General features: G+C 42.0%; 1 protein-coding gene across 6 annotated transcripts; it reads right to left on the bottom strand.

The window, feature by feature from the left end:
• Nucleotides 1-197: 197 nt before the first annotated feature.
• Nucleotides 198-24,254, bottom strand: ap3d1 (adaptor related protein complex 3 subunit delta 1). Of its 6 annotated transcripts, XM_062394909.1 has the most exons (35): nt 23,916-24,254; nt 21,034-21,129; nt 20,367-20,447; nt 19,993-20,073; nt 19,772-19,879; nt 19,520-19,649; nt 18,695-18,834; nt 18,312-18,385; nt 18,071-18,120; nt 17,622-17,671; nt 17,283-17,331; nt 15,487-15,632; nt 14,918-15,066; nt 14,588-14,818; nt 13,841-14,072; nt 13,585-13,730; nt 13,297-13,438; nt 12,859-12,930; nt 12,608-12,683; nt 12,261-12,460; nt 11,875-11,948; nt 11,539-11,562; nt 9,943-10,114; nt 9,621-9,764; nt 8,840-8,893; nt 7,399-7,512; nt 6,970-7,125; nt 6,394-6,441; nt 5,817-5,837; nt 5,297-5,486; nt 5,090-5,178; nt 4,821-4,906; nt 4,104-4,225; nt 3,729-3,808; nt 198-3,099 (listed from the first exon to the last, which is right to left on the bottom strand). In XM_062394909.1, the coding sequence occupies exons 1-35, from the start codon at nt 24,009-24,011 to the stop codon at nt 3,004-3,006; spliced, it is 3,819 nt and encodes a 1,272-aa protein (XP_062250893.1). In that variant the 5' UTR covers nt 24,012-24,254; the 3' UTR covers nt 198-3,003. The 6 variants fall into 6 exon arrangements, with proteins under 6 accessions (XP_062250893.1, XP_062250894.1, XP_062250897.1 ...); XM_062394910.1 differs by lacking the exon at nt 5,817-5,837; XM_062394913.1 differs by lacking the exon at nt 8,840-8,893.
• Nucleotides 24,255-24,915: the final 661 nt, after the last annotated feature.

Raw genomic sequence — 24,915 nt, 5'->3', positions numbered from 1 at the left:
TAGAAGTTCATGGGGACACATACAAAGTACATCTGATTAATCAAACGTTAATAATACAAATTAATACATGGAACAACATAAACACACACGCCATTCTCTTACACACTTGCTGTCTTTTAGTCACATACACAGAAAATATATTTTTGGTATATGTGTTTGTTTATTGATTCATTGTAAAACAAAATGACTACAGCAGCTTCTTAAAGCCTTTAATTTTTATTTTGGGTTGGACTTTCTTTAAAGGGAATGTGTTGCCCCCTTTCAAACATTTTACGTTACACAGCTGGAGAATCGAGTTATGGAGAAATGAAAAGACAGGATCTTCAGAAATCAGTCATATTGGAGTATAAATCAATCTCACAAGCCAATGTCGGTAAAATAACTCACTACAACTGAACCAATAGAGATTTAAGACAAGAGTGGGTTTTCTCTCAGTACACTGCTTCACATCGTGACCCGTGTTCCTCAACTTACTATCCGGAGCCCCAAGCCCTGTGCGTCATGACGACAAACAGAACCCCCTTCCCTCCCTGTGTTTAATAATTTAAAACATTCAACAGTATCTTTTTTTTTCATTTCTTCAAATGAATGATTTTAGAATAGATAAAAACAAAATACCATCAAAAACAGAAAATGGTCAACTAAACTGTATAATAATAATAAAAAAAAAGACTATGGAAAAAGGACAAGATGGAATGACTTTGTTTTTGTTTGTGTTAGCATGTCCGATGAACAGGAAATAAAAAGTGTACATTCCTAATCATGCATTATACAAATTTTAATCAAACATTATGCACAAGAAAATACTAAAAGGACAATGTATGATTAGGGAAGTTTTTTTTTTCCCCACTTTCACTGATAGCGGTCATTTTCAGGAAAATACAGGGATTACATAAATACTCGTTTCCTATTGACATTCCTGATATACAGCTGATCACCTCTGTATTCAGACACTATTACTGGACAGAAGATCTTTTGGAATGGCCGATGTGACCCTCAGGCCCCAGACATCATTATCATATAGTTTTTATCTACAAAAGCAGACAGATGTGAAGGGGCCTTATCAGGCTATATGAACAGAGACGCTACCAAGTAGGTTTTTTTATTTTGCTACTACTAGGATTAAGTCGGGCTGCACTATGTAGTGAGATGCATGACGCAAACAAAAACATCTAAGTACCTCTGAGAGACTTCTGAGTGGAGGCTGTTTCTTTTAAAGATCGGCCTTTCACGTTCATGATGCATAAAACAGTGGCAAGGCAGTTTCTAACAAGGGAGAAGAAACATCAGGGATTTATCTGGATGCACGCCAGCTGAGTGTCAGCTAGCCTGAGTGCAGCTACCGTGATGCCAAAGTGGCACAGACACATATGTTTCACATGATAACACATGGAGACAGGCAAAACTCTGTTCTGCTGTTGACAGAGCGTGGAAGCCACGTTGCCTTGCTAATTTAGGAGAACCTAAAACCACCGACCATTTCACAGTCTCTGCTTACAGAGAGAGCATCTACAGCAACCTGATATGCAGAGCAGCTGGTTTAAAAAATGCAGGGAGGTTGACAGTGTAACTATGTCATCCTTCAGCAAGTCATTGGCTGCAAGACAGTGATGTAACATAAGCAGCTCTCGTCCTTTTCAGATTAATCTGTCACAAACGTGTTCATGTGGTGACACACATGAAGGTGGTCAGCACCACGGCAGCTTCTTAAAAAACAAGACAAAGCTTCTGTATAATTACAATGTAACATCTTGTTTATAACTAACAACTCCATCCCGAAGTCGAAGCAGAGGCTGAGGAAGGCGGCATTGGCCTGACAGCGAACTGAAACAGAAATCTCACATCACACTTCTGATCGGTTGACAGATTCTTTCCATTCAATTTACATTCTTCCAATTTCTTCATTGATTTGTGACAGGAATGATATGTTGGACGTTCTTGTGGTGGCGGGGCAGGAGGAGGATTGTGGCAAACTGCAGCGTGGCACAGTTGGACGAAGGAGCGAATGCGCAGGAGAGGGAGGTTGGGCTCTATGAGGCTCCTGAAGCGCTGGAGTAGGTACGACAGCACGACTAAAGGCACAGAGCGAAACCACTGGTCTGCTGCACAAGTCCTCCCTAGTACCAAGCGTTCCTTCACACTCGCACTGGCCGACCTGTGCCGAGCCTCGCCAGAAAGGCAACAGGGGAACAGCTGTGATACTAGTTCAAGACCCTGGCCTTGTATGTAGCTTTGGTTTCATCTCTGCACTATTCTCACTGCAGTCACCCAGTGTCTGGTCTCCTCTAGGCCCCTTATCAGAGATGGGTGAGCAGGTTACACTCGCCATTTTTTCTTCCAGCTAGGGCCAATCAGAGAAGGATTTGTCACATGGTTGTTCCAGGCTTAAATAGATGTTAAGTGAGCAGACGGACAGGGGTGAGACAAAGGCGCAGGAAGGCTTTAGACAAATAAAATGAAACAAAATAAACAAACAAAGAATCAAACAAAAACTTAAAAATGGTAAAAACACAATTCAACCATCAACAACAAAAGTCCAGTTTTCAACATTACATTACATGACTGTCATAGAATGAATTGCCGACAGAGTAGAGGGCGTATAGGTATAGAGGAAAGAGCAGAGTACGCAGGGCGTCCAGAAACAGGAGTAAAAGTACAGAGTCGGGGCTGGAAACGGGGGGCGGCTGTTAGGAGCTGAAGGGAAGATGAAAGTGCATTGCAGAGAAGACGGAACGTGGACACAGCGAGTCTGTAAAACAACACAGAGAGTCGGGAGAGCGACCACAGAGCTCAGAGGAAAAAACAGACTGCAGAATGCTGAAGTGGAAGGTAAGGGGGAAAGAAATGTTGGAAATTTCAGGACCAGAGGAACGGTGATGGAAGTGCCAGCCTCAGTGTTTCATAATGTGATTATACTGCGTTTCAGTAAGGGAGAGGCGGCGGGGGGGGGGGGGGGGGGGGGAATTGGCCGGGTTGGGGGCAATGCGGGTCTGTCAGACACAATCAGCACTGAGAGAAGGTCTGCTTGATCTCATCCAGCACATTCCCAAGCAGCGTCGGCTCGTCACATTTAGCGTCGATGGAAACTGTCTGATCAGCCTGTGAGGAGGAAGAGAGGGAGGGAGGGAGAGAGGGAGGGAGAGAGGGTCACTATTAGAAGATTCATGTTTTTTTATTATTATTTGTAGCTGCTGCACTGAAAACTACTTATTAATGAGTATCTCAAAATCAGCGGTGTAACAATTCTGAAACATACATTGCCCACATCTTGCACCATTACACTGACTACTTTTTCATTTGATAGTAAACACTATAACACATGTGAGTCATAAAATAATTTCTCATTTTTATTTCCTAAAACCTTTCACTCTTAATCATTTCTTATTCATTATTCACTTTTTCCATCTCATGCATATCTGTAGTTCCCCGTTTTCTTTGGGAGGCTCAAATTTTTCCAACCTCTTTTTATTTACTCCAGTGCAGTAATTCTTGCGACATTGTTTTTGGTCCAAACATGGTTTAGTGATCACGGGTGTGTTAAAAGTAAGTCTAATTTAATTAGATAAAGATGAATAATAAAACTGAGACTGCCGAGGGCTCGGACACATTCAAGTCAGGAGTGTGGGAACGTTTTGGGAAAAAAAGAGAAAAAAAAACAAAAAAAAAAACTGTAGACTGAATTCATTGGTTAACAGAGATTAAGGGAGGAGTATGACCGGTCCACTTACAGTTTTGACTAGCAGACAGACGTGGTGACCCTGGATAGTCCTGCTGTACATGGAGGCACAGGAGTCGATCCTCTCCACAACTGATCATAGAAGACACAAACAACACAACTGTCAGCAATGCTGAACTGCATGAAGTTATGGTCATTTACAACTCATTAACAACAACACCAACACGCCATCCAAGTTTACCCTGATAGAAAAGTAAGAAGTCACTTGTGAAAACATTTCTCAGTTGTTTTTAACTTACTGAAAAGCAGCGTATTGTTATATTCTGTATGTGGAACACCTGACAAACTGATACCTTTATATCTGTGGACAAAAATCATTGTTTGTCACTTGACACAAATGCAGAGTACTTCCCGGTGAGCTATGTACCTGAGAAGTGGTGGTGGAAGCAGATCCTGGCTAGTAGGTGATGGAAGGGCATAATGACCGCCTCCAGTTTGATAGAGCTGCTCTTCAGGTCCCCTGACTCCAGCAACTTTGCAAACGCATCACTGGAAAAAAAAAACAATAAGGAGGGGAAAAAAACATTTAGAATTTCTTCTTTTCTATATAAAATAATCCTTGTGATTTTTTTCACTAGTGTGTTTATCCTATATTGTAGGAATTGTTTTCTCTACCCTTGAATGGGGCCGTTATATTTAAATACTTTATATTTATATCGGCAGTTTAATTTACAGTAGCCCAGAATGGCCAAACTATGGTGCAACTTGCAACTTCACCACTAGATGTCACTAAATTCTACACAGTGAACCTTTATATTTACTGTTAATTTACATTGGTAAATCATAGATAATAATATATATATATATATATTACACGGTCTGTGATGTTAAACCCTTTAATCAACAAAATATTTGTCCATCTGAACAAACCTGGTTTTAGTATTTTGTAGTATTTTCAACATGATTTATTTGTCAAAAATGAGATAAAACACACAAACAATGTTCACCATGAAAGTGAATGATAGTATTATGTCCATGTTTTTCAAACTTTCAAGAGATATTGTGATTATATCATTATCATAAATTATTTTGGCCCCAGTAACCATTAGAGAAAATCTCATCTTCTGACAGGTCTATCACCAACCTGTAGCAAGGAGTGGAAATTAGGTAGGAGGTGCAGGTAAAGTGCAGTTTGAAGTCCAGTTTCTCATGAGTGGAGGAGTCGTCATTCTGTGGGAACACACCACAATAACAAACAATTGTAGGGGGAAAAAAAAAATCTCATTTACACAATTCCACGATATCTAACCTCTCTGATTTATATTTAACATACTGGGATGTGTAATTTAAAATTGTGTAGCAAGTGTGGATGTGTTTCCTGTGTGGATGTACACTACAGGTTTTTCTCCTTACCTTGACAATGAAGGTGAGTGTTCCCTTCAGTTTCTGGGGCATCACAATGCTCTGCATGGTGAAGACAAATCGCGCCTCATTGGACACCCCTGCAACACAAGAGAGAAGCTAAGAGTTAGGTCTTCAGACTCAACCAAACTGCCCACAATGAGGATTTAAACCTCATTGCTTATATTAAAGATGTGTCTTCTGCTGATAACCGCTGACCTGGTGGAAGCTGGAAGGGGACAGTGAGGCCATCATGTGGACCCGAGCCCTCTGGCCTCTGGAGCTTGGAGTTGAGCGAGTCCAGGACGTTGAACTCCATGGATTTGAGGAAGCTGTCACACTTGTTTTCAAATATAACAGACACCACAACTTGACTGCCATCCTGAAGGTTCCCCTGGATGTCATAAACCTTAGAGGGGTGGGGTGAAAAAGAAAATTATTCTTATTAGATAAATTGTTTGAAGTTGGAAAAACTGTTTCTAATGCTCCATCCTTGTATTTTTAACACTGAACGATTACTTAGAGAAGTAACCTAGTAAACACAGCAAGTCCAACACCAAAGCACACTTCACTGTTTGCAAGAAACGAGTCTGAGCACGAGGAAGATCACACCACAGAAATATTTTCAGAAAGTTGAGCAACGCTGCTTTGTTTTAGTCTCAGAGGCCAGGTTGTAAAGAGCAACAAGAAAACAGAGGGACGTCTAAAAGAAAAAAAAAATGTCAACTTTATCCAGTACCTGATCAGCATCTTCCGTCATCTTTAAAGAGAGGGATATACATTAGAAATCTACACATTTAACTACTTATGTTGCCTAGAAAACTTTTACATTTAAATCATGAACCTAAACAGGAACATTTGCATTTTGCCTATGCTCCATGTTGAGGGTATGTCCATAATCTGGATCTTAAAATTGGTTACAATATTTCACTTATTAATTGTATTGCACAAATGTGGAAATGAAGAGAGACAGTGATGCAACATAAAATCTGGGTCAACTGAGGGCAGATGTCACATGAGGCCGATCAGATGTTCCTCCTATTTAGTAACTACACAGAAGTGTGTGTTGTTGTCATCTCAAGAGTAAACCCATTTCTTGTGCAGATCCTCTTCTTCCCTTTATATTTTAAAGTGGATGAAAGGATAAAATATATAATAAAATCTGGCAGATAAGGACTGTATTACAATCTGATATCAACATCAGTAATGCTGATGATATAATTAACAAAAATAATTAAATATTGTGATAAAAAATAAGCGAAAATGGTGGGGGGGACATTTATTTTTTCAGAAATATCTGAGTTGCTATCACTCACCATCTTGATGTAGGAGTTCTCCGCCAGCAGGCAGTAATTGGACATGGACTGAAATGAGATAAGAGCTCAGGTCAGATCTGGCAGGCTCTGTCACACAATATGCTAGTTAGGCAACAGGAGCTGCTTCTATCTTGCCCATGTATAACAAGCAGTGCAGGTTAGAGAGTGCATGTGCGTGTGTGTGTGGTTGTGTGTGGTTGTGTGTGTGTGTCAGTCAGCAGGCTTGAATAGTGGGATCTACACAGATCAGATAAGGGCGATGATAAATCCTCCTGCCTACATGCAGCATCAAGTTATTTGTGGCTTTGCGGGCAGTGACTTGTTTTTCCACCACAAAAGAAATATTAGATCAAGATCAAAATACAGAATGACGCAAGGATGTTGTATTAGTTAAGTAATATCATTTTTTTATCAAAACAATTAGTTGAATTATAGACATCATGATGGAGTCGACAGTTAATCACACTGACCAAAGTGGAACAACATGACATTAAGCCAATATGATCGCATCAAAAATAAAAATGTGACTATGTTTGCTGAACACTTGCGGTGGAGTTTAGGATATTAAACACAGACCGGCAGAGGCTCTTCCTCCTCCACTGTTCCATTCTGCACAGACTCTTCGCCACCTGCGTCACTGTGGCGATGATGGTGATGATGCTTCTTCTTCTTTTTCTTCTCCTTCTCTTCCTTCTCCTTCTTTTGCTTCTTCTTCTTGTGTTTGGAGGACTTCTATCATCAAAAACCCAGACAGAAAAAAGACACAGACACTTTATTAGAAACCCCCCACATTGGAATCAGAATTGGTAATGATACCTGGCTGCTGGATGAAATATTTTAGAGACCATTAGAAGTGTCAGGTCTCTGGTGCACCATTTACACAGACATGTGAGAAGAAGAGGAGCTGCCAATGTGCTGTGTGCTGTCAGGTCACAGCGAACTGGGATCTATAGCACCACGGCCAAACTTTCTACTTTGTAATTATCATCATCGGCGGTGACTCACAGTCTCCTCCATCTCGGCATCTTTAGGCTCCTCAGGCTCCGAGTCTGGCGCTGTGCCTGAGACCACCTCGGACACAGAGGCTGCTTCTGCTGCCGCTGCTACTGTTACTGCTTCCTGTTCACACACCAACACACACACACAATAGCATTAGCAAGAGCAACCACAGTATAAACACCAACAGAAGTGTGCCATCTCTGTATTGATAGGGGTAAGTGAAGTTAGTGAGTTCTCATTCATAGAAGGTCATTCAAAACCACCTGCATCCTACTGAGTTATGTGATACCACAAACACAAACTGGATTTTTCTGAAGAAAAGTGTCGCATGCAGCAACAGACGAACTTAGCCCCGCCCACAACATTTTTGGTCGGGCAGTTCGGTCTAGATCCGCTCCATTGGGAAAGAATTATGCCCCGAGCAGGCCAATCAGATTGTCAGGGCGGGCTTCATACGATGATTGACAGATGATCAACGGTAACGTAATCAACCACGTCATCAAAGTGCCCTTGGGTTGAATTCGTGGGTTGCCCTTGGGTTGAATCCGCGAGGCAGCCGCTTCAGCCTCAGGTGTGACCGGCACAAAGTTTTAACATGGGAGTGGATGGGAGCCAGCTGTTATTTAAGGCTTGGCGCTGCGCTGAAGCGTCCGGTGTGAACCCGGGTTAGTAAATAACTCACAATGCGTTGCTTAGCATACGTCACATACTACGTTGCTCTGATTGGTTGTAGGTCTATCCAATTGAGCGAAGAGGAATTTTACTTCCTGGTCAGTTGAAACACGCCCCATAATGAAAGCCCAATGGAGTGGTCTCAGACTCACATTCTGACTAGAATTGTGAGTCTGACAACGTCAGGCTATAAAAATACTGCTTCATATAGGCTTTAGCATTTGGGTAATTTCAACTAGCCCCTAGAGTACTTTCTTTCTTTGAGCGTGTTTTCTGTTCTATGTGAGTCAGTTGTGATGCTAAAAAATGAAAACAAAGACAAGCACGACTACATGTGACCACAGTGGAAGCAGTTAGAGAACACGCACACACACACACACACAGTCAGATTCCATGGAAGCTCAGGTAACCTGCGCTCACTGATCACCATCGACAACAGCAACCACTTTCACTTCGAGACCGACACGACATCCAGAGAGCAAAACAACAGCTGAGGGAGAGAACCACTGACATTGTGAGAACAAGCACATGCTAGAAAACAGACGGAGAGTGGAAGATGTAAGAGGAAGTGTTATGTGACCATCCAAAGAGAGAAAGCTGTGTGAAAAAGTGGAAGATGAGCAAAAACTACACAAACAAAGAAAACAAGAAATAGAGGGAGATCGCGTGGCAAAGACCAACGTATGAGGTAGATCAATAAAATATGGAGTAGTGAAGGATGGAATGTGATGACTGAGGAGATGAAGGGAGGAGGGGGGGAGGGGGGCGACTCCACCTGGGTGTTAGAGGGCACTGGAGCGTTTGAGAGCCAGAAATCCAGATCCGAAACCTAGAAGAGGAAGGGGAGGAGAGGAATGCGAGGAGGTGAGAGGGCCAAACAGGTTCTGTATTTTACTTCTCGTGAAAATGGAGAATACTCAGGTTTATTTCATGAATACTTCAAGTATTTGGTAAAAGATGAGGAAACAGATACTTGATCACTTAAAGGGATAGGTCTCCCCAAAATGCTAATTCACACTTAACCTACTCACCCCTACGCTATGGAGGGGTGTTTGAGTCCACAGAACACTTTGGGAGTTTTAGGGATATACAGTGTTCGAAGACACCACATGAGCAGTATGTAGGCATGTTTTTTCTTACGTCTGAAGATGGGTCACTAATTTCTTCGATTGTATTCGATTCGGCTGCTTCACTGTTTACTCCTGAAACTTCAGAAATGTTTTAGGGACTCAAACACCCCTCCATCGGCATAGGGGTGAGTATAAAATGAGTGAATTATCACTTTTGGGTGAACTATCCCTTTAAGCTGATTGAAAGAGAGGCTGGGAAGAAGTGTTGAGTCAATAAAAATGATTATATATTTTTGTTTGAATGTTACCTTTCAGCAGAGAATGTCAACTTAATATAATATGTTTGTATTTTAAATTTACAATGGTATGGTTTTTTTATATTTTTCTGAATATTTAATGTTATCATGTTTTTTAATTCAAATATTAGACACAACCTCTGTTGCTAGGTAGGAAACAGCCCTACTCCACCCTTCTACAACAGCATACCTCAGTGCTGGTCGATGTGGGCGGTGCCGCCACCTGACTGCTTTCTTCTGATTGGACCACAGGTTCGTCTGCCTGACCGCTGAGAAGATTCTCCTCCTTTTCTTCACGTTTGTGCTTTTTCTTCTTCTTTTCTTCTTTGCTCTTCTGCAAATAACAGGAGGATAAATTCAGCTCGGTGTCACAATGCGGTTCAGAAAGTTATGTGGCTCACAGCTCCCAACCACCCCATAAATCTGGTTACTGGTTTCGAAGTGGAAGTCTCATCAGTTTGAGAGAATGAGGCTGTCTAGTAACAGAAGAGGAAGAAACACTTTAACCTCACCTTCCTATCTCCGTCTTTGTCCTTCTTCTTCTCCTCCCTCTTTTCTTTGCTTCTCTTCTTCCTGGGCTCAAGAGTGGCGGCACTCACTGTGTCTCCATCTTCTCCGGGGCTTTTTAGAGCCTCTGCTGCACGGTGTGACCTGACTGGTATCTTCTCGCTGTCTGCAAGGGGCCTGGACAGAGAAAACAGCACAGTTATACATCTTAACTTTGCTTAGAAGAGGATTTGTGAAGTGATTGGGGGACCAGTTGATGCCATCCTCTGGAAAACATCTTCAATCTCTCTTCTTTCGTTTTAGTGAGCATTCGGTTGTTAGAAAAGGGAAAAAAGGCTTGCAGGGTGCAGCAACCCACTGAATTCAGGCACATATTCGGTCTCATTCAGGGTGTTGAGTTAAGCCATTCCTCTGGCACAGCTGGAAGCAGCAGACGTTCAAAAACAGCGAGAAACTAAAGTAATAAATCCCTCTATATCCAACTGAAACGAGCTGTTAAGTTTATTTGACCCGAGCCTGGACCTTGTAAGCAGAGAGCACATTCACTACAGCCCCATGCTGGCTCTTCTCTGTAAAGAAACTATTCAGCCCGGACATTATAACAATTTTAACAATTTGAAGATGAGAAGATTCAAAGTGTTTTCTAACAAAGATTTTTGACCGTTTATTTATGTAATGAATGCATTCCAAGAGTCTAAAGTTATAATAAAAAAAAAGCTTGCAGGACATATAACTGAAACAGCCTGGAAAAAACAAGTTTGAGTCATTTTGGGTAAAATGAGGTCACTATATAAATGTACAGTTTGTTCTGCAGTCAGTCTCTTTCAGATGTTTCCAATTACTCCAGCACAATCACTACTCTTCTTCATTGCCTAATCTAAAACTTGGATTTAACCCAATTCTATAAAAATAATTTCAAATGATGTAAACTACAGCATTGGTGTAAGGGCACATGTGCTTGTGATTTCCCCCGAGGCCAGACGGGGAGTATCCACTTAAAAAAAAAAGACTAAATTCAACCGAGGAGGATCTGGGAACTCAGAGCAAATATATTACAGGACCTGACCCTAAGGACAGCTTTCCTAAAAGCATGTTGATGCCAATTACCTTTTCCAAGAAAAACAAGTGCCAAAAGGCTTTCAGGAGCCTATTCCAAGAGGACAGGTGGTGCAAGATTAAGTCATGAGAAGATCAGCACCACCCTCTTAAAAACCTTTTTTCAATAAAACTCTTTCTCTTTATCAAAGAGATGGGGAACTTGTCTTTTCTTAAGATGAAAATATAAACCACACTGTTTAGGAACAACTGCTGATATTGTCAGGATTATACAAGTTTAAAAAATGGGAGGCAAGGTTACGAAAAGGGATATTGGATAGTTTTCTAAGTCAAATGCTTCAGTTTAACAATTGAAACTGAGAGAACAAGGAAAGACGAGTAAAAAAAAGCAGAAGCGGGTATAGCAGACTCCAAATGAGTAAAGAAATGAGAGCTATGTTAGTTAGAGGAGCAAGACAGCTATTTGTAGAGAGGAAAAGAAAAAGACAGGGAGGCGGTCCCTGTGCGCGTTGGAGGCCAGGCTCCGTTGATGCCGTGTTACTCACCTGCGCCCAGCCGTCTCCAACAAGCTGCCCACACAAAGAGGCAGTAGTGGGTGTGTGTAGGCATAGAAAAGAGGAAGCAGAAAGCAGAACGCCATGAGAGGGAGTGAGAGGAGGGAAAGGGCCAAGTCACCCTGGTTGTGAGGATGTCGCCATGAAACTCAAGATATAATCAGGAAGTAAACAAGATTTGTTTCCTCACTTTTGGGCTGAAAAATCAAAGTTGCAATGATTAATTGGCTTAGACATTAATGTGTAAAAATGAACAATAGATTTACACAAATATCTGTGAATGTGTAGATATAGGATCCATGTGTAGGGAGCATTGTGCAGACTCACTTGTCAAGGTCGATGTCCAGCGCTTTGTGAGGGTCATTGGGGTCTTTATCATCATCATCACTGGGTAAGGCATTCTGGAGCAACGAGAGGGGTAATCTATTACTATTTTCCACAGCTAAAATAAAAAGTAAAATTACTGCGCTTTCAACAAAGCTCAGTGCTGTGTAAAAAGCACTTCAATCTAAGATTAAAATGATCGCTCAATTAAGGAAAAATAATGTGTTCCTGAAGATTTGGATTTACTTTCACAACACGAATACCATACAGTGGTAGGAGAAAGAAAACTGTTTGCACATTTTAAACATTTTTCTTTTCTACGATCTAATGATTCTGTATATTTATATATATGTATGTTGTGCTGTTTGCGCAGGTCCAGCCCGGTGTACCTCTGGCATCTCCTCAGTAACTATGTCGACCATATGCGCAGGGGTGATGTCCTCCTCGCTCTCTGGGCCGGAGTCATTTCTCTTCCCTCGTCCAGTGCGCTTGTCTTTCCTCTTCTCCTTCTTCTTCTTCTTCTTATCTGCTCTATCCTTCTGGCGGCGCTCCTCCTCCAGCTTGACGTACTGGTCAGACATAGGCAGACCTGGGGGACAAGAGAAAGCCACAGGTGTATTACAAGAAGACAGATACTAAAAACAAACATGTTATTTATTACTTTCTAATAATTATCAAAATTGAATAAGAATACAATGAATGAGTGTGTCACTGGTGTCTTGTGGTGGTGCCCCACCTGGGACTTTGAGAGGCACACTGAGGTCAATCTGCACAACTGGGATGTGCTCCACTCCATGGGTTTCCTGATAAACCTGCAAAGACACACACTGGTTAGCGCATACATTTCATACACAAGTGTAACTACATTTAATGCCAGACCGACTACTGTATTTCTGACTTATACGTTCAGGGTTTTGAAACGTACTGGATAAATTACTTAAATCAAAGTGCTCTGTAAAACATCCTGGTGAGGACTGGTAAACAAACCTTCTGAGAGGACGGGGAGGCCTTGATGTAGAACGGGTTGTTGGCTTGCTCCTGCTTTCTGACTTCTCTCCTCTGGGAGTGGAAGGAAAAACAATAACAGGAATTAAAATCAATGAAGAAAAGTGCACCTCCACGCATAAGAGGGAACCACATTGGAAAACAGATGAGACCGGTCAATATTGCTGGTATTGTTAGTTTTAGAGATAGAATATGTATGATTACGGCCACTTTTGCAAATGTTTGCATTTTAGTGTAAAGGTTGTGATTATTTGTACTTGTAAGTGGGATTTTGTTGAAATAATATTTGCAAATGGGTGAGAATAAAGATAAGGGCTAGACAATAAACTTACAAAAAGCTCACAAGGGTGTGGCTAAGAACTATATATATAAAATCATCCTTGTTGTTTTGAACAAAGCTTCTATCGTCAACCAGCTCACCTTCGCCAGTTCCTTCTCGTCCACCTCTGTGTGACGGGGGCGGGAGTGTTTGGGCTCCTCCCTGGTGAAAATAGCCTTGGGCTGCTCATCCTCAGACTCGCTCTCAGACGGAGGCTCGTTGATCCAGGCGTCCAAGTCCAAACTGCAGAGACACACTCAGTTACACGTCACAGATCAAGACTTTAACTTCAACATTCAGCAATTCTTGCTGGAACACCATAGTAGTAAATTTAAATGCCTTGGATTTTACTGAAGTAGATCTCACATGTAACATCATAGCATACATACCCTTCAGGAACAGGCACTTTCTTCTGTGCCTTAGGTGCCACAGGGTTGAGTTCTCCAGCAAACAGAGCACTCACTTCCTCTGCTACCTCTACATCCTTCTGCTGCAGTTTCTGGATGTACTTGACAAGTTGCAGGATGCAAGACGCCTGGGAACATGGCAGTCATCTTGTTAATAAGGTAACAAGTAAACATATCTACTATGGTTTGGGGAAAAACCCCCAGACATGACTCATTCTTCTCAAACTTCCTCTCTTACCCTCTCTTGCACCTCCAGGTTGGCGCTCTGGACAAACAGCGGTAGCCTCTCAACCATCAGCTGGCTGGTTTCCTGTGCGGGTGTGCTTTCAGTGTTCCCCTCCTGGCTCTTCAGCACGGTGGCAAACAGCTTGGCTGCATTCTGCACGTACACTGCCTGTATGTGGCCGGGAAGGGTGGCCACCTTTGGCCGTAGCATGGCCTCCAGCGTCTGCATTGGGTTCTCAAGGTGTCTATGATGACAAAGAGTATATTACTTAGTCCTGTTTCTCTTCTCTCAGAAATGGGCTACATATTTTTGCTTTCTGTAAAGATTGTATCACCAATTGAAATAGTACTATTCATGTATAATTGGATATGAAAGTGTTTTTCTTAGGTATAAAAACTACCACATGTGTCAGAGTCCAATTTAGAGAGATGGTTTAGCTTGGCTAAAGTTGGGCTCTCGGGGTTAGCTTGTGCTTGAATCAGAAGAGAGCAAGAACACACAGGGAGGCAGCACAAGATCTGAACTCAAATGTCAGAAATGTTCCTATAGATCATTGTTACAGATGACTGAGATAATAGGATATCCCATTACTCTCATTTAATCTTAATGCAGGTCTGCTGCTTCAATACAGGTTTATGGTCTTTGTTGTGCTTAAACTAATGTTAGTTTGAGTGTGTATTCACAGCCGTTCTTATTTTACCTATTCCTCCTTATACCAGTGATAATATAAATGCATCCGGAAGGGAGAAATAAACGCACTCTGAGAACTCGCCGCAGATCCAGGCTGCAGCGTACAACACTTCACAGATGCCGTTCCGCTGCATGTTGCCGGTCAGCAGGTGGGCGTTGTCCAGCAGAGTAGCCATCTGGGCCACAGCGAAGATCCTGATGGCTTTGACCCGAATAGCAACGTCCAACATCTGAGAGGCAATGAGGTGGCCGTGCCGCGTGCCCTCTAACCGGGTCAGCTCCACCAGGATACTGATGTACCTGTCATGCAGATGTGGATAATAAAGTTCAGTAACATGTATAGTTTGGAGTTGAACATTAAAACAAGGCAGGTGTGGAGTTATTGGCTCAGAGACAGACCATTCAAAGTTGGTGATGTACTGGTAGTTGCTCTGGCTGCAGATGTCAATGATCTTGGTGAGAAGCTCGTCTCTGTAGGTGGTTCCTTCTGCTTTGTCCACATGCAGCATCAGCTTCTTTACGATCTCCATCAAGTTCTTCTTAGAAACCTAAAGAGAAGAGACACAAATTCCACAATAATTTCATTGCATAATTGTAATTTTTCAAGCACGCTTTAGTTTTTATGTCATAATTACATTAATTTGTTCAAATGGCAATTTATATCACTTGCTGTAGGATCAACTCAGTTATTGAAAAATGATGACGACATTGATAATCAATTATCACACAACCATAAACTGATATAAAGTGGTCGCCAGCTGGTTGCTCTGCATATGAGTCACTTCGAATTTTACTTGATCCGTTTTACCTTGTGGTACAAATCAAGTCAGTTATTAAATAGAACAAGCAGCAACAAGTTCTTTACTGTCAGAGATAATTTGCTAAAACTGACAATAAAGCTTCTAATATCTTTAACAATAAGATCGACAATTAAAAGTGATGCATTAGTGAAAGTTCTGGTTCCATACCATGCCATAGAGCAGGTCCAGAGCTCGGAGGCGGATGGACTCATCCTTGTCGTCCAGACACTGGAGGATGAGGTCCTTGTGAGACTGCACTGACTTGGGGTGGGTCTTCAGGATCTTTGACATGGCCAGCAGGCCCAGGTACTTCACTACATAAGTGCAGACACACACATGGTGTTAGCAAAACAGTCATACACTCTTAGTTAAATGCATCGGCTGATGGAAACTTCTGTTTATCTCTTACTTCTATTACCTGACCTAATCATTCTCGGAATTTATAACAAAGTTGATCATATTTATTCATTATATGTGACATTTGTACTAACCTTACCGACTATCCTGCAGTTACAAACCAGAAATACAATATGTGTTTACAGGAGAGGTCCATGGTTTACAAAAGATCAATGAACTGGTTTGGACTGGACTAGTAATTAAAAACTGTTACTTCACATTACATTTACCTACATGTATTCTATCAAAAAAGTCTGGTGTGGATAAGTTACCTTCAAATATAATAAAGAAGAAGAATATGTGAATGACACAAACTAAATACCAAAAGGAAAGGAACAACAGACACAGAACAATGGAAAGGACAAACACATACACGGGACAACACAAACATCCACTGGAAACAGTAGTTTTGTTTTGCTTTATCCGCTGTTGAATCCCTGACTGATTTTCCTTCTCACCATTAAGTATTTTAAGAATTCAGAAATGTGCTGAATCACGATGTTGATCATCTAATCTGGCACAGACAAAGACCTCTCAGTTTCCATGAATCGATGAGGGCATGTCGAGTAGTGACCTTGCAGTGAGGTGAGGCTGGTCACTGCAGTGAATACAATGCAGAAAGGACCTAGAACAAGTCACAGGAATCACCTCTGCATCGGCCTCGGCTATGGAAAAAAACTGACAGGGGCAGTTAGGCAAAATGTTTTTGGACTATGTGCAAATTTTGCATTTATGTGTCAGTCCCAACTGTGGACTGAAATGTGACAAGTAAGCAGATATTAAAAAATGGTTTAATACGTAACACCTTCAATCGATTCATTCCCAGGGTTTTTGCTGTCCTTTAAAATGCACAACTGCACAAAAGCTATGAAACCTAAATAGAACAAATCTAACATATCGGGTGTTTTAGCAACATAAAACACTGACTCAAGAGTAATTGATTTTCCTACCTCAGTTGACACTAACACATCTAATGCATTAAGTGTAATACTGCATATATGTCAGCTGACTATCTTTTAGGGATTAAATACATTTTATTGAATTGATATAAAAATAATTCCACTTCATTGATTTTATCGGTTCAGAATCCAGGGCAGGTCTGCTCCCTCGTCCCTTTACTCATCAATGTTAAGAGTTGAAGTGGATAAAGAAAACAATAAACTACAGGTTCACAGTCTACTCTATTAACACCAGAGGTCTATAATCTACTCCACATGTAACTATCTACGTAAGGGGGATGCAGATAACTCGAATGGCTGGATGCAGTAATCACAGCTCTGACTGGGAGTGGGTGAGGGAGTGAAATTGGTGACTTATATCACATCAATCAACTCAGATTGATGCGAGACACTGAGAAAACCAAGCTGGATGTGGTTCATTTTCTCTGCCATATGTGGGTTATGAGTGGATGTGGCTTAAGCTAAATGGAATCCCAAGGTAGAAATGTTCGAGTTATCCAGAGCCGGGGCATCTACGTTTCCGTCGTCTAAATGGAAGGACTGTTCCACAGTCAGTAACACACAGACAATGAGAAAATGACACACTGCAGGCATTGACAGAGGGCTCACAGTTCTGGTCCGAGTCTTCGATCAGGATTCGCAGTTTCTGCACACAGAGCTGAGGAAGAGGGAGGGAAACAGAAAGGGAGAAGTGGAGAGCCATTAACATCACATACAGGCATGATTCAAAAGACAAACTCAATTGGGAGAAATTGTGAAATATATCTGGTAATGCAAAACAGCCTTTTTAAAAGAAATCAAACTCTCCACTAGCCTGTTTGAAATTTGCTTTGCGCATGAACTACAGTTGGACAGACAGACGAGTGAATGGAGAGAAATGGTGAAAGCATGCAGTGTGATTCATCTGGAGTGGAAATGATTAAAATCAACAAATAACCAATACCTTACCTGGATACTAGCACTGTGGTTAGGCATCCCCGAGGACAGAGAAATCAACACTGTAGTGAAGAAAAAGAATAAATTAGATTTGAATTTTGAACTTAACATTTTGTGAGAAGAGAAACAATCTCAAAGTGGGATATTTGTATGAGGGAAACGTGAAAAGAATACTAAAGTAGGGGAGCGTTAAAAAGTTAATTTTCAAAACGTAATTTCAAATTAACTGATGAAAGCAGAGAGGACTAAATTATGGTTTCATCATTGAGCAGGATTGAAAACCCGTAAATGAGACACTACTGCTATAGAATACTACGTTCTATATATGAGTTTATTCCTGAACATGGACACGAAAAATTATTTAAAGTCTGCTTTAAAAAAAAATCACTTATATTGAAAAGAGTTGTTTTCTTCGATTTACCAAACACATTAAGCTAAGCCAGCGGAACAGCAGTACTGACCTGCAATCACGGTGTTGACACATTCATACAGCAGAGACATGGCGGAGGTACTGTGAGACAGGAGGAGGAGGAGGTAAGAAAGAGAGAGAGAGAGAGAGAGAGAGAGAGAGAGAGAGAGAGAGAGAGAGAGAGAGAGAGAGAGAGAGAGAGAGAGACAGTGAGGACAGATTATTTTGTTGTTTTCATCACATCAGACCAATATTACAATCGGGTTAAGAGTGATTCACAGCTTTCATCTCACCTGTGGATTAAGTTTGTCAGAGGTTCGATCAGCTTCTTCCCCAACCGTGGCTCGAGTGGTGTGAGCGCACCAAACTGTAAACAAACACAAAAGACACATATAAGCTAAATGAATGGGATGAATATTAATTTACTATAAAGTGTATAATATTCTACCTTCAAAAATACAGACAATCCTCAGTGCATTAAATTAGTAATTTTGTGAAAAATGTGTTTAAATTATTTTTATAAAATTTAACTGCTGTGTGTTCTGAGCCTAACGCTGCAGTAGGAGCTTTGCTCAATTCCTCTATTCTGATCAATATGTCCCTGTACGATTTGTGCAGTATTGGGAATTACAAACGGAACATAGCAACAATGAAACCCTGTGTGCTGTCGACTGACCAGCTTGATGATCTTGATGAGGACCCAGTTGTTAGTAGAGGAGGTCATGAGTTTGAAGAAGAGCGGGGCCAGAGACAGGTAGTTCTTGGGATTTCTGCGGGCCAGCTCACAGATGACATTTACTGCTGCTGACTGGACGCCTTAAGAGGAGGAAACAGATTAGAGAGGAAATCGATCCAAAAATAAAGGACACAACTACATTTTTAAAACTGTGCTTATTGCATGCATTTTTTTTATTTAGATTTATTTAGATCTGTTCGTTTTCATTTATGTGTGTAACCAGCTTTTGTGCCATCAAAACTGGTTAACATATTGTTTTAACTTAGATTTCTTTTCACCTTTAAAACTGTTGAATTATCTTTTTGACAGCACTTGGAAACAGGTTTTATAATTAAGATAAAGCAGAATTTAAAACCAGTGAAAACTTACTAACTTACAAACGGTAAATAATTTAGACCACATTCACAATCCTTGTGTCAGATAAATGTCCTGAGAGATGTTTTTTTATCTGTGCAACAAAAATAGTTTTGTGAGCTGTTGAGTGTTCCTACATAACCCCGACAGAATCACAAATGAGCCGTTCCTGATCTCATATTCTTGGCTGCTGAATAATTCACAGGGTTCAGGTGACACCGAATGCCGCTCACCAGCCGTACCGGTACTGTCTAGGATTTAGCTACGTGAAAGTGGAAAAGATTTCTATTTTGCCTAACGCAGGAGACACGGCCATGACACTGACATGACAAAAATATATTTTCTTCACAGCAGTTAATTGTGCAGTAAAACCTTTGGAGTTACGGAGAACATGGTTTGTTTTCCTAATACCTGGGTCTGGATCTTCCAGTTTCTCCTTAAGCCTGGGGAAAGCAGGGCGCAGGGACTCTGGGTACTTCAGGAACACTTTGTACATGATCAACACAGCTTTCTTCCTGATGTAGGGTTTAGTGTGCGACATCTAGGGAAAGACACAACAAATACCATGTAGACATGATTTCAGCTTGTGACCCAAGAAAAAAAAAACAACTAAAGATGTTAAGCCCTGTGGGTAACCCTCTTGACATTCTCTCAATGACCCACCAGTGTCATGATGTCATTGGCCAGGTCCCGAGCGAGGTCAGGGGTCACAAAACAGGAGAGGCCAGTGAGGGCAACGCCTGTGTCATACTGGTTGGGACTGCTGAGATCCTGGAAGAGGAGGGATACAAAATAGAAAGGCCATGAGACAGAAGTGTTGGCTGAGGGATAAAAGCAGAATCCAGGGATGTTCAAAGAGTGCACAGACAGAGAATATAACTGACCTTTCGGATCTGATTGGTTGTCAGCATGATGACATCGGTGCTCTCATGAAAGCACTGAGAAGCCGCCAGGTAGCCAATCCTCTGTAGGAAAAACAATAAGCATTGTGCAGCAATTTAATAGTGTACTTACATAATGTATTTTTCATTTAGCATATGTGGCCTTGCAGCAGTTCCATAGAAATTCATCTGCACAACGTATTTCATTTTCTGTCACTATTCATTGTACTATTTTCTGAAGTTTATCTATGAAGAGATCTCAATGAAGTCTCACAAACTGTAGTTTTGACTACATTAGACTTGGTCTTCCGCTCTAAAGTCCAAGTGTCCTAATGACAGGTATCTACATATACATGGGTTTTTTTTACTCGTCGTACCTTGTATGTGAACTTCGAGGAGCTCATGACTTCAACAATGTTGAATGCGGCCCAGCTGACGTCATAGCCCAGCATCTGAAGCTGTAACGCAGAAAACAGCAGAAACATATTGAGGAATGAGTGAATAGGAGGAGGAGAGATTGGATGTAAAATGTCCTTTTGGTGCACAGAGGCTAAATGGGTACATCGATTTAAACTGCAATTTTGCACTGTTCTCAATAAGTGCAGGCTGCATGGTATCTGGATCTCTAATGACTAATCTTAAGCTATAAAAACAACATTTTCATAAGTAGCTTTGTAATTTCTGCTAACGTGTGAGGTGGTTAGATATTTAGACCCTGATGAAGGCTTGGGTCAAAACAATGTACTTTGATTCAGCATGCCGCTGTTTGAAAAGAGGAGATAACATACAACGATTGTGTGTGGTTCCCCTCCACATTGTGTGCGTTTGTGTGAGTGTGTGTATGAAGTCAATATGCCACACCTACAAAAGATAAATAGTGAATAATGAACTGGAGTAGGAACAGCGAGACTGCAGCATCCCTATGGAAACAAGCCAGATGATCTGTGTGTATTTATCCGAAGGAACACAGGTGGGGCCAAGCTGAGAGCCATATACAGAGAATACAGGAAGACTCAGTCAGTTGAGGATGTCGACAGATCTTACATAGGTGAGCTTGCACACAGCATTGGCTTTGACGGCGATGTTGTCCTGCTTGAGCTCCTGTTTGATCTCATCGATGCACGTGGAGATGTACTTGGCCTGTGGGCAGACAAACGAGAGGACAAACAACGGACAACAAATCAGTTTAGGTGAAATCAAGTGCTCGTCTGGTACCAAGCACCAGGACAGAGCCGGGGAATCCTGCTCTGCTTATTGTTGCTATTCAGGATACTAGCCCACAGCGGTGGAGCTGAATTATGATTTGGCAATTCCCAAAAATAGTCAGGAAGGTCCTAGACTTTATGAGGTAATAACCTGCTTTCATATATGCACTGATGTCTGGATATTTTCCTGAAATATACACAAAGAGGACACAGACGACGATGTCAATTTAGAAAGATCTTGAGAGCCTTAGGTGAACGGCAGACGACAATGTTGATATGCTGTAAACACAACATGTGTAATGTCCTGCCTCCTGCATGCTTTACCCAGTAACCTCCCTTCCCCTGAATGTTCCAGAAAGGTTCCCATCATTTGAACGCGTCTGACATGGATAATCTGGGAAACTCCTAAAAATGTCTGTTTGGAAGCTCATGTCTGAAAACGTCTACAGAATGTAGGTGTCTATATTTAATATACCTTTAGCATTAATCTTAGCTCCACTCTAAGGTTAAGGAAAGTTAAGGAAATGATGCTATTCAAAGTGACACCAAGCATAATGACATCAAATGTAGGAACTTTGTTGATGTAGGCTCTTAAAACCCACTTAAACACACTATCAGCAGCTCAGGTTGAATCTGTTTCACTCTAATTACATAGTAGCTTACCACAGGTTATTTATGTGGATCTAACAGGTGATGGGTGACTGAGCAGCTCTTAAGTCCCATAATGCATTTTCACCAATGAGTCAAAAATTTGTAGGAAAAAGCCACGTTTATCTAGCCCCGACTATAAATAGGCAGGTAAATTAAATTTGAATGGTGGACGACAGGCTCAGTGGAAACTCTAGTTAAGCCAATCAGTCAACCATTGTTGAGAGGAGCAACCTTTATATACAAACACATATACGTATAGCTGCGTGTGTGTGTGTGTGTGTGAGTGTGTGAGTGTGCTGGTCATGTGTGCTGGTCATGGGACCGAAATGGGGGGGGGGGGGGGGGTCCTTCTGCCACTGCTGTTAGAAAAACTGTGGTTAGCAGGGCCTGCAGGGATTGATTCAACACAGCATCAAGTGATCCGTCTCACTCTTCTTCAATGGCCAACTCAGAACCCATTGAAATAGCTGAAATATTTGTCCGAGGGCCGACACAGACAAACCTTTCTGTCTGTAGTGCAAGCTGAGCTGGAGACACACTCGAGGACCTACACTTTCCAAGTAAAGGAGGGTGTAAGCTGATGATGCTACTCTTTTTCTTTTTTTACAAGAACAAAAATTGCAAATAGGCCTCAAACTCTAGCGAGTGATCTCCCTAAATCGAACAAGGACATCCTCACACCTCTCCAACATGCCCGCTGTTCCAAAGGCGTGGGAGTGAATGAATGAGCCGTGCAGAGACTCAGAGCACACATGTGAAAGACAAATAGTGCGCATGAGAAAACTGTGGGCTAGCCTGGTCAACACACATTCAGGTGCCGACGCACACAACACACACTGTATGAATATTTCAGCACACTGTCCGGTGTTGACAGGGGGGGACTGCCACCTTATCCAAGCTTCCCAGGTTGGGTTACCACCGCCGAACAGCTAAGACCGCATACTCAATCAAGAGATCAAGGATCCGAAGGCCTCGGACAGAACCACTCATCTAGCTGCTTCTTCTCTATAAGCAATATCATCACAGACGCAACACAGACGGCCTTGTTCTTATTATGACATGACAATGTGGATACAGCTGATTCTGTCCCCACAGGTGCGCACAGCTCTGCAGCCCAAGGATCCTGCTGCACACCCACCTTGTGGTGCTACCTGACATAACATTTTAACAACATGTTTACAGACACAGCCAACTCGGATCTCTTCAGGGGAGGAGGCTGGGGCTGTAGATGGGAACGTGGCTGCCCCAAAAATGTGCCCTCTAAAGGCCCATCCCACCCCCCTCCTCCTCCTCCTCCTCCCACTCAGGTCTGGAGCATAGACTGTGTGATGGAGCCAGAAGCTGAGTCCTCACCCGCGGACAAGAGCTCTGACAGGGATGACATCACCCTCAGTCACCGATGTGTGCTCCTTGTATTAACTAGTTTACATGAAGATTAAGATGCATTCAATCATCAACATCCTGAGTGATGCTCTATGTATTTCACATATATAACTAGAGGGCATCTGAGCATCACTTAATCCATGCTAATGACTCTGGTATCCTCACTACAAAATAGGTATGACTATAACTAGGGAAGCTAAAAGCTCGGTTGTTTCTCCCACATGAAGCTGGAGGCAACACAGCAACAAGGCTAGCGACCTTTGCTAAATAGATGTTGACAGCAGCGATGCACTTGCATGTGATGCAGAGGAGCAATCTGCTGAATTGTGATCAACTATCAAGCTGCTTCCTTAAACTGGCTCCCTGTTAGCCAGGGTAGCTAGCGGTCAGTAGCAAGCCGACAACAGGTTGACCAGCTTCCAACCTGACAGGTAGCATTCGTGCTAAGTGAGTAGGCGTGTGTGTGTGTGTGTCAAGGTGTTATTTAGCTAGCGTAGAATTAGCTTTCGGGCTAATATAATGGGTGTTTAGTGTAGCTGTAAGCTAGCGGGGGAAATGACTGAGCGGACGCTAACGCTAGCCGACTGGTTAACGGTACCAGCGGCGTTCAGCGGGACTTCAATCCCTTTTTAAGGAGGAGTTCAAGATGTCAACAGTGGCAGCGGCAGCTAGCCGGTGGTTCTTTACCTCATCCTCCTTGTGGTTCCTGATGCCACGTACTAAATCCTGGAGATTCTTATCGAACATCCGATCGATGCTCCCCTTGACAATCTTCAGAGCCATGTCTGAGTCTGGGACTTGTGCCGCTCCGGTGCCGAGTGAGTGTGTCCTGCGGGGGGCCGAGTGCCTTGCGGAGGTCTGGTGGGAGCCGAGCGACCCGCTACACCGTCTCTCATCCACCCGTGCGTGCAGGGGAGGGGGGTCCGCTGCTGCTGACCAAGCCCGGGGCAGGAGAAGCTGACTGAGGCCAGATGGGGCGTCCCGTACCGCGCAAGAGACGCTGGCAATGGATCAGTGTAGGAAATGGCTGACAAAATGGCGTCGAAAGTCAGCTGACTGGAGTATTACGCGAGACTCTCATCTGGGAATCAGGGGAATTAAAGGTCCAGCCCCTAGACACAGACACGGCCGTTCCCTCACTGTTCATTTCAAATGTTTAAATAAAGCATCGGAACTACGTAAGAACGTTTTATATAGGTAATTCTAGCCATATTATAAATGCCAAACTATTATTGATTTTTAGCTCGAAGAGTAATTTGTGCTGAGCTGAGTTACAGGTCTGGAGCCCTTGAATCTGAAAACTGTTACCTCACTGCTCATTTCAAATGTAGTAATACAGTCTATAGTAATAAAATATAAAATACATAGTAATAAATGGCAGGTAACTAGGAAAACTGATATCAAGATAGGAATGTTCTTATCAGTCGATCAATCGAGAATTATCGTAACGAATGTCACATTAGTATTTATTTTTAATTTAAAGACTGATTTTAGCTCCTGAGAGAAGGTATGGTTTGTAAAGCCTAACCAATTGTATACCCCATCACTGCACTTATACAATACATATGCATTACATTTGTGTGTGTATATTGTAACTTTGTTAAATCATGAGTTATGTCAAGAGTTATTGATTATGTTTTATTGCCCAGCACTTATAACTACTTTGAATGAGTGCAATGACATTTGG

Source organism: Platichthys flesus, chromosome 9 (genome assembly GCF_949316205.1).
Source record: "Platichthys flesus chromosome 9, fPlaFle2.1, whole genome shotgun sequence".
Taxonomy (NCBI): Eukaryota; Metazoa; Chordata; class Actinopteri; order Pleuronectiformes; family Pleuronectidae; genus Platichthys; species Platichthys flesus.
This window is presented reverse-complemented; position numbering and strand designations above follow the sequence as displayed.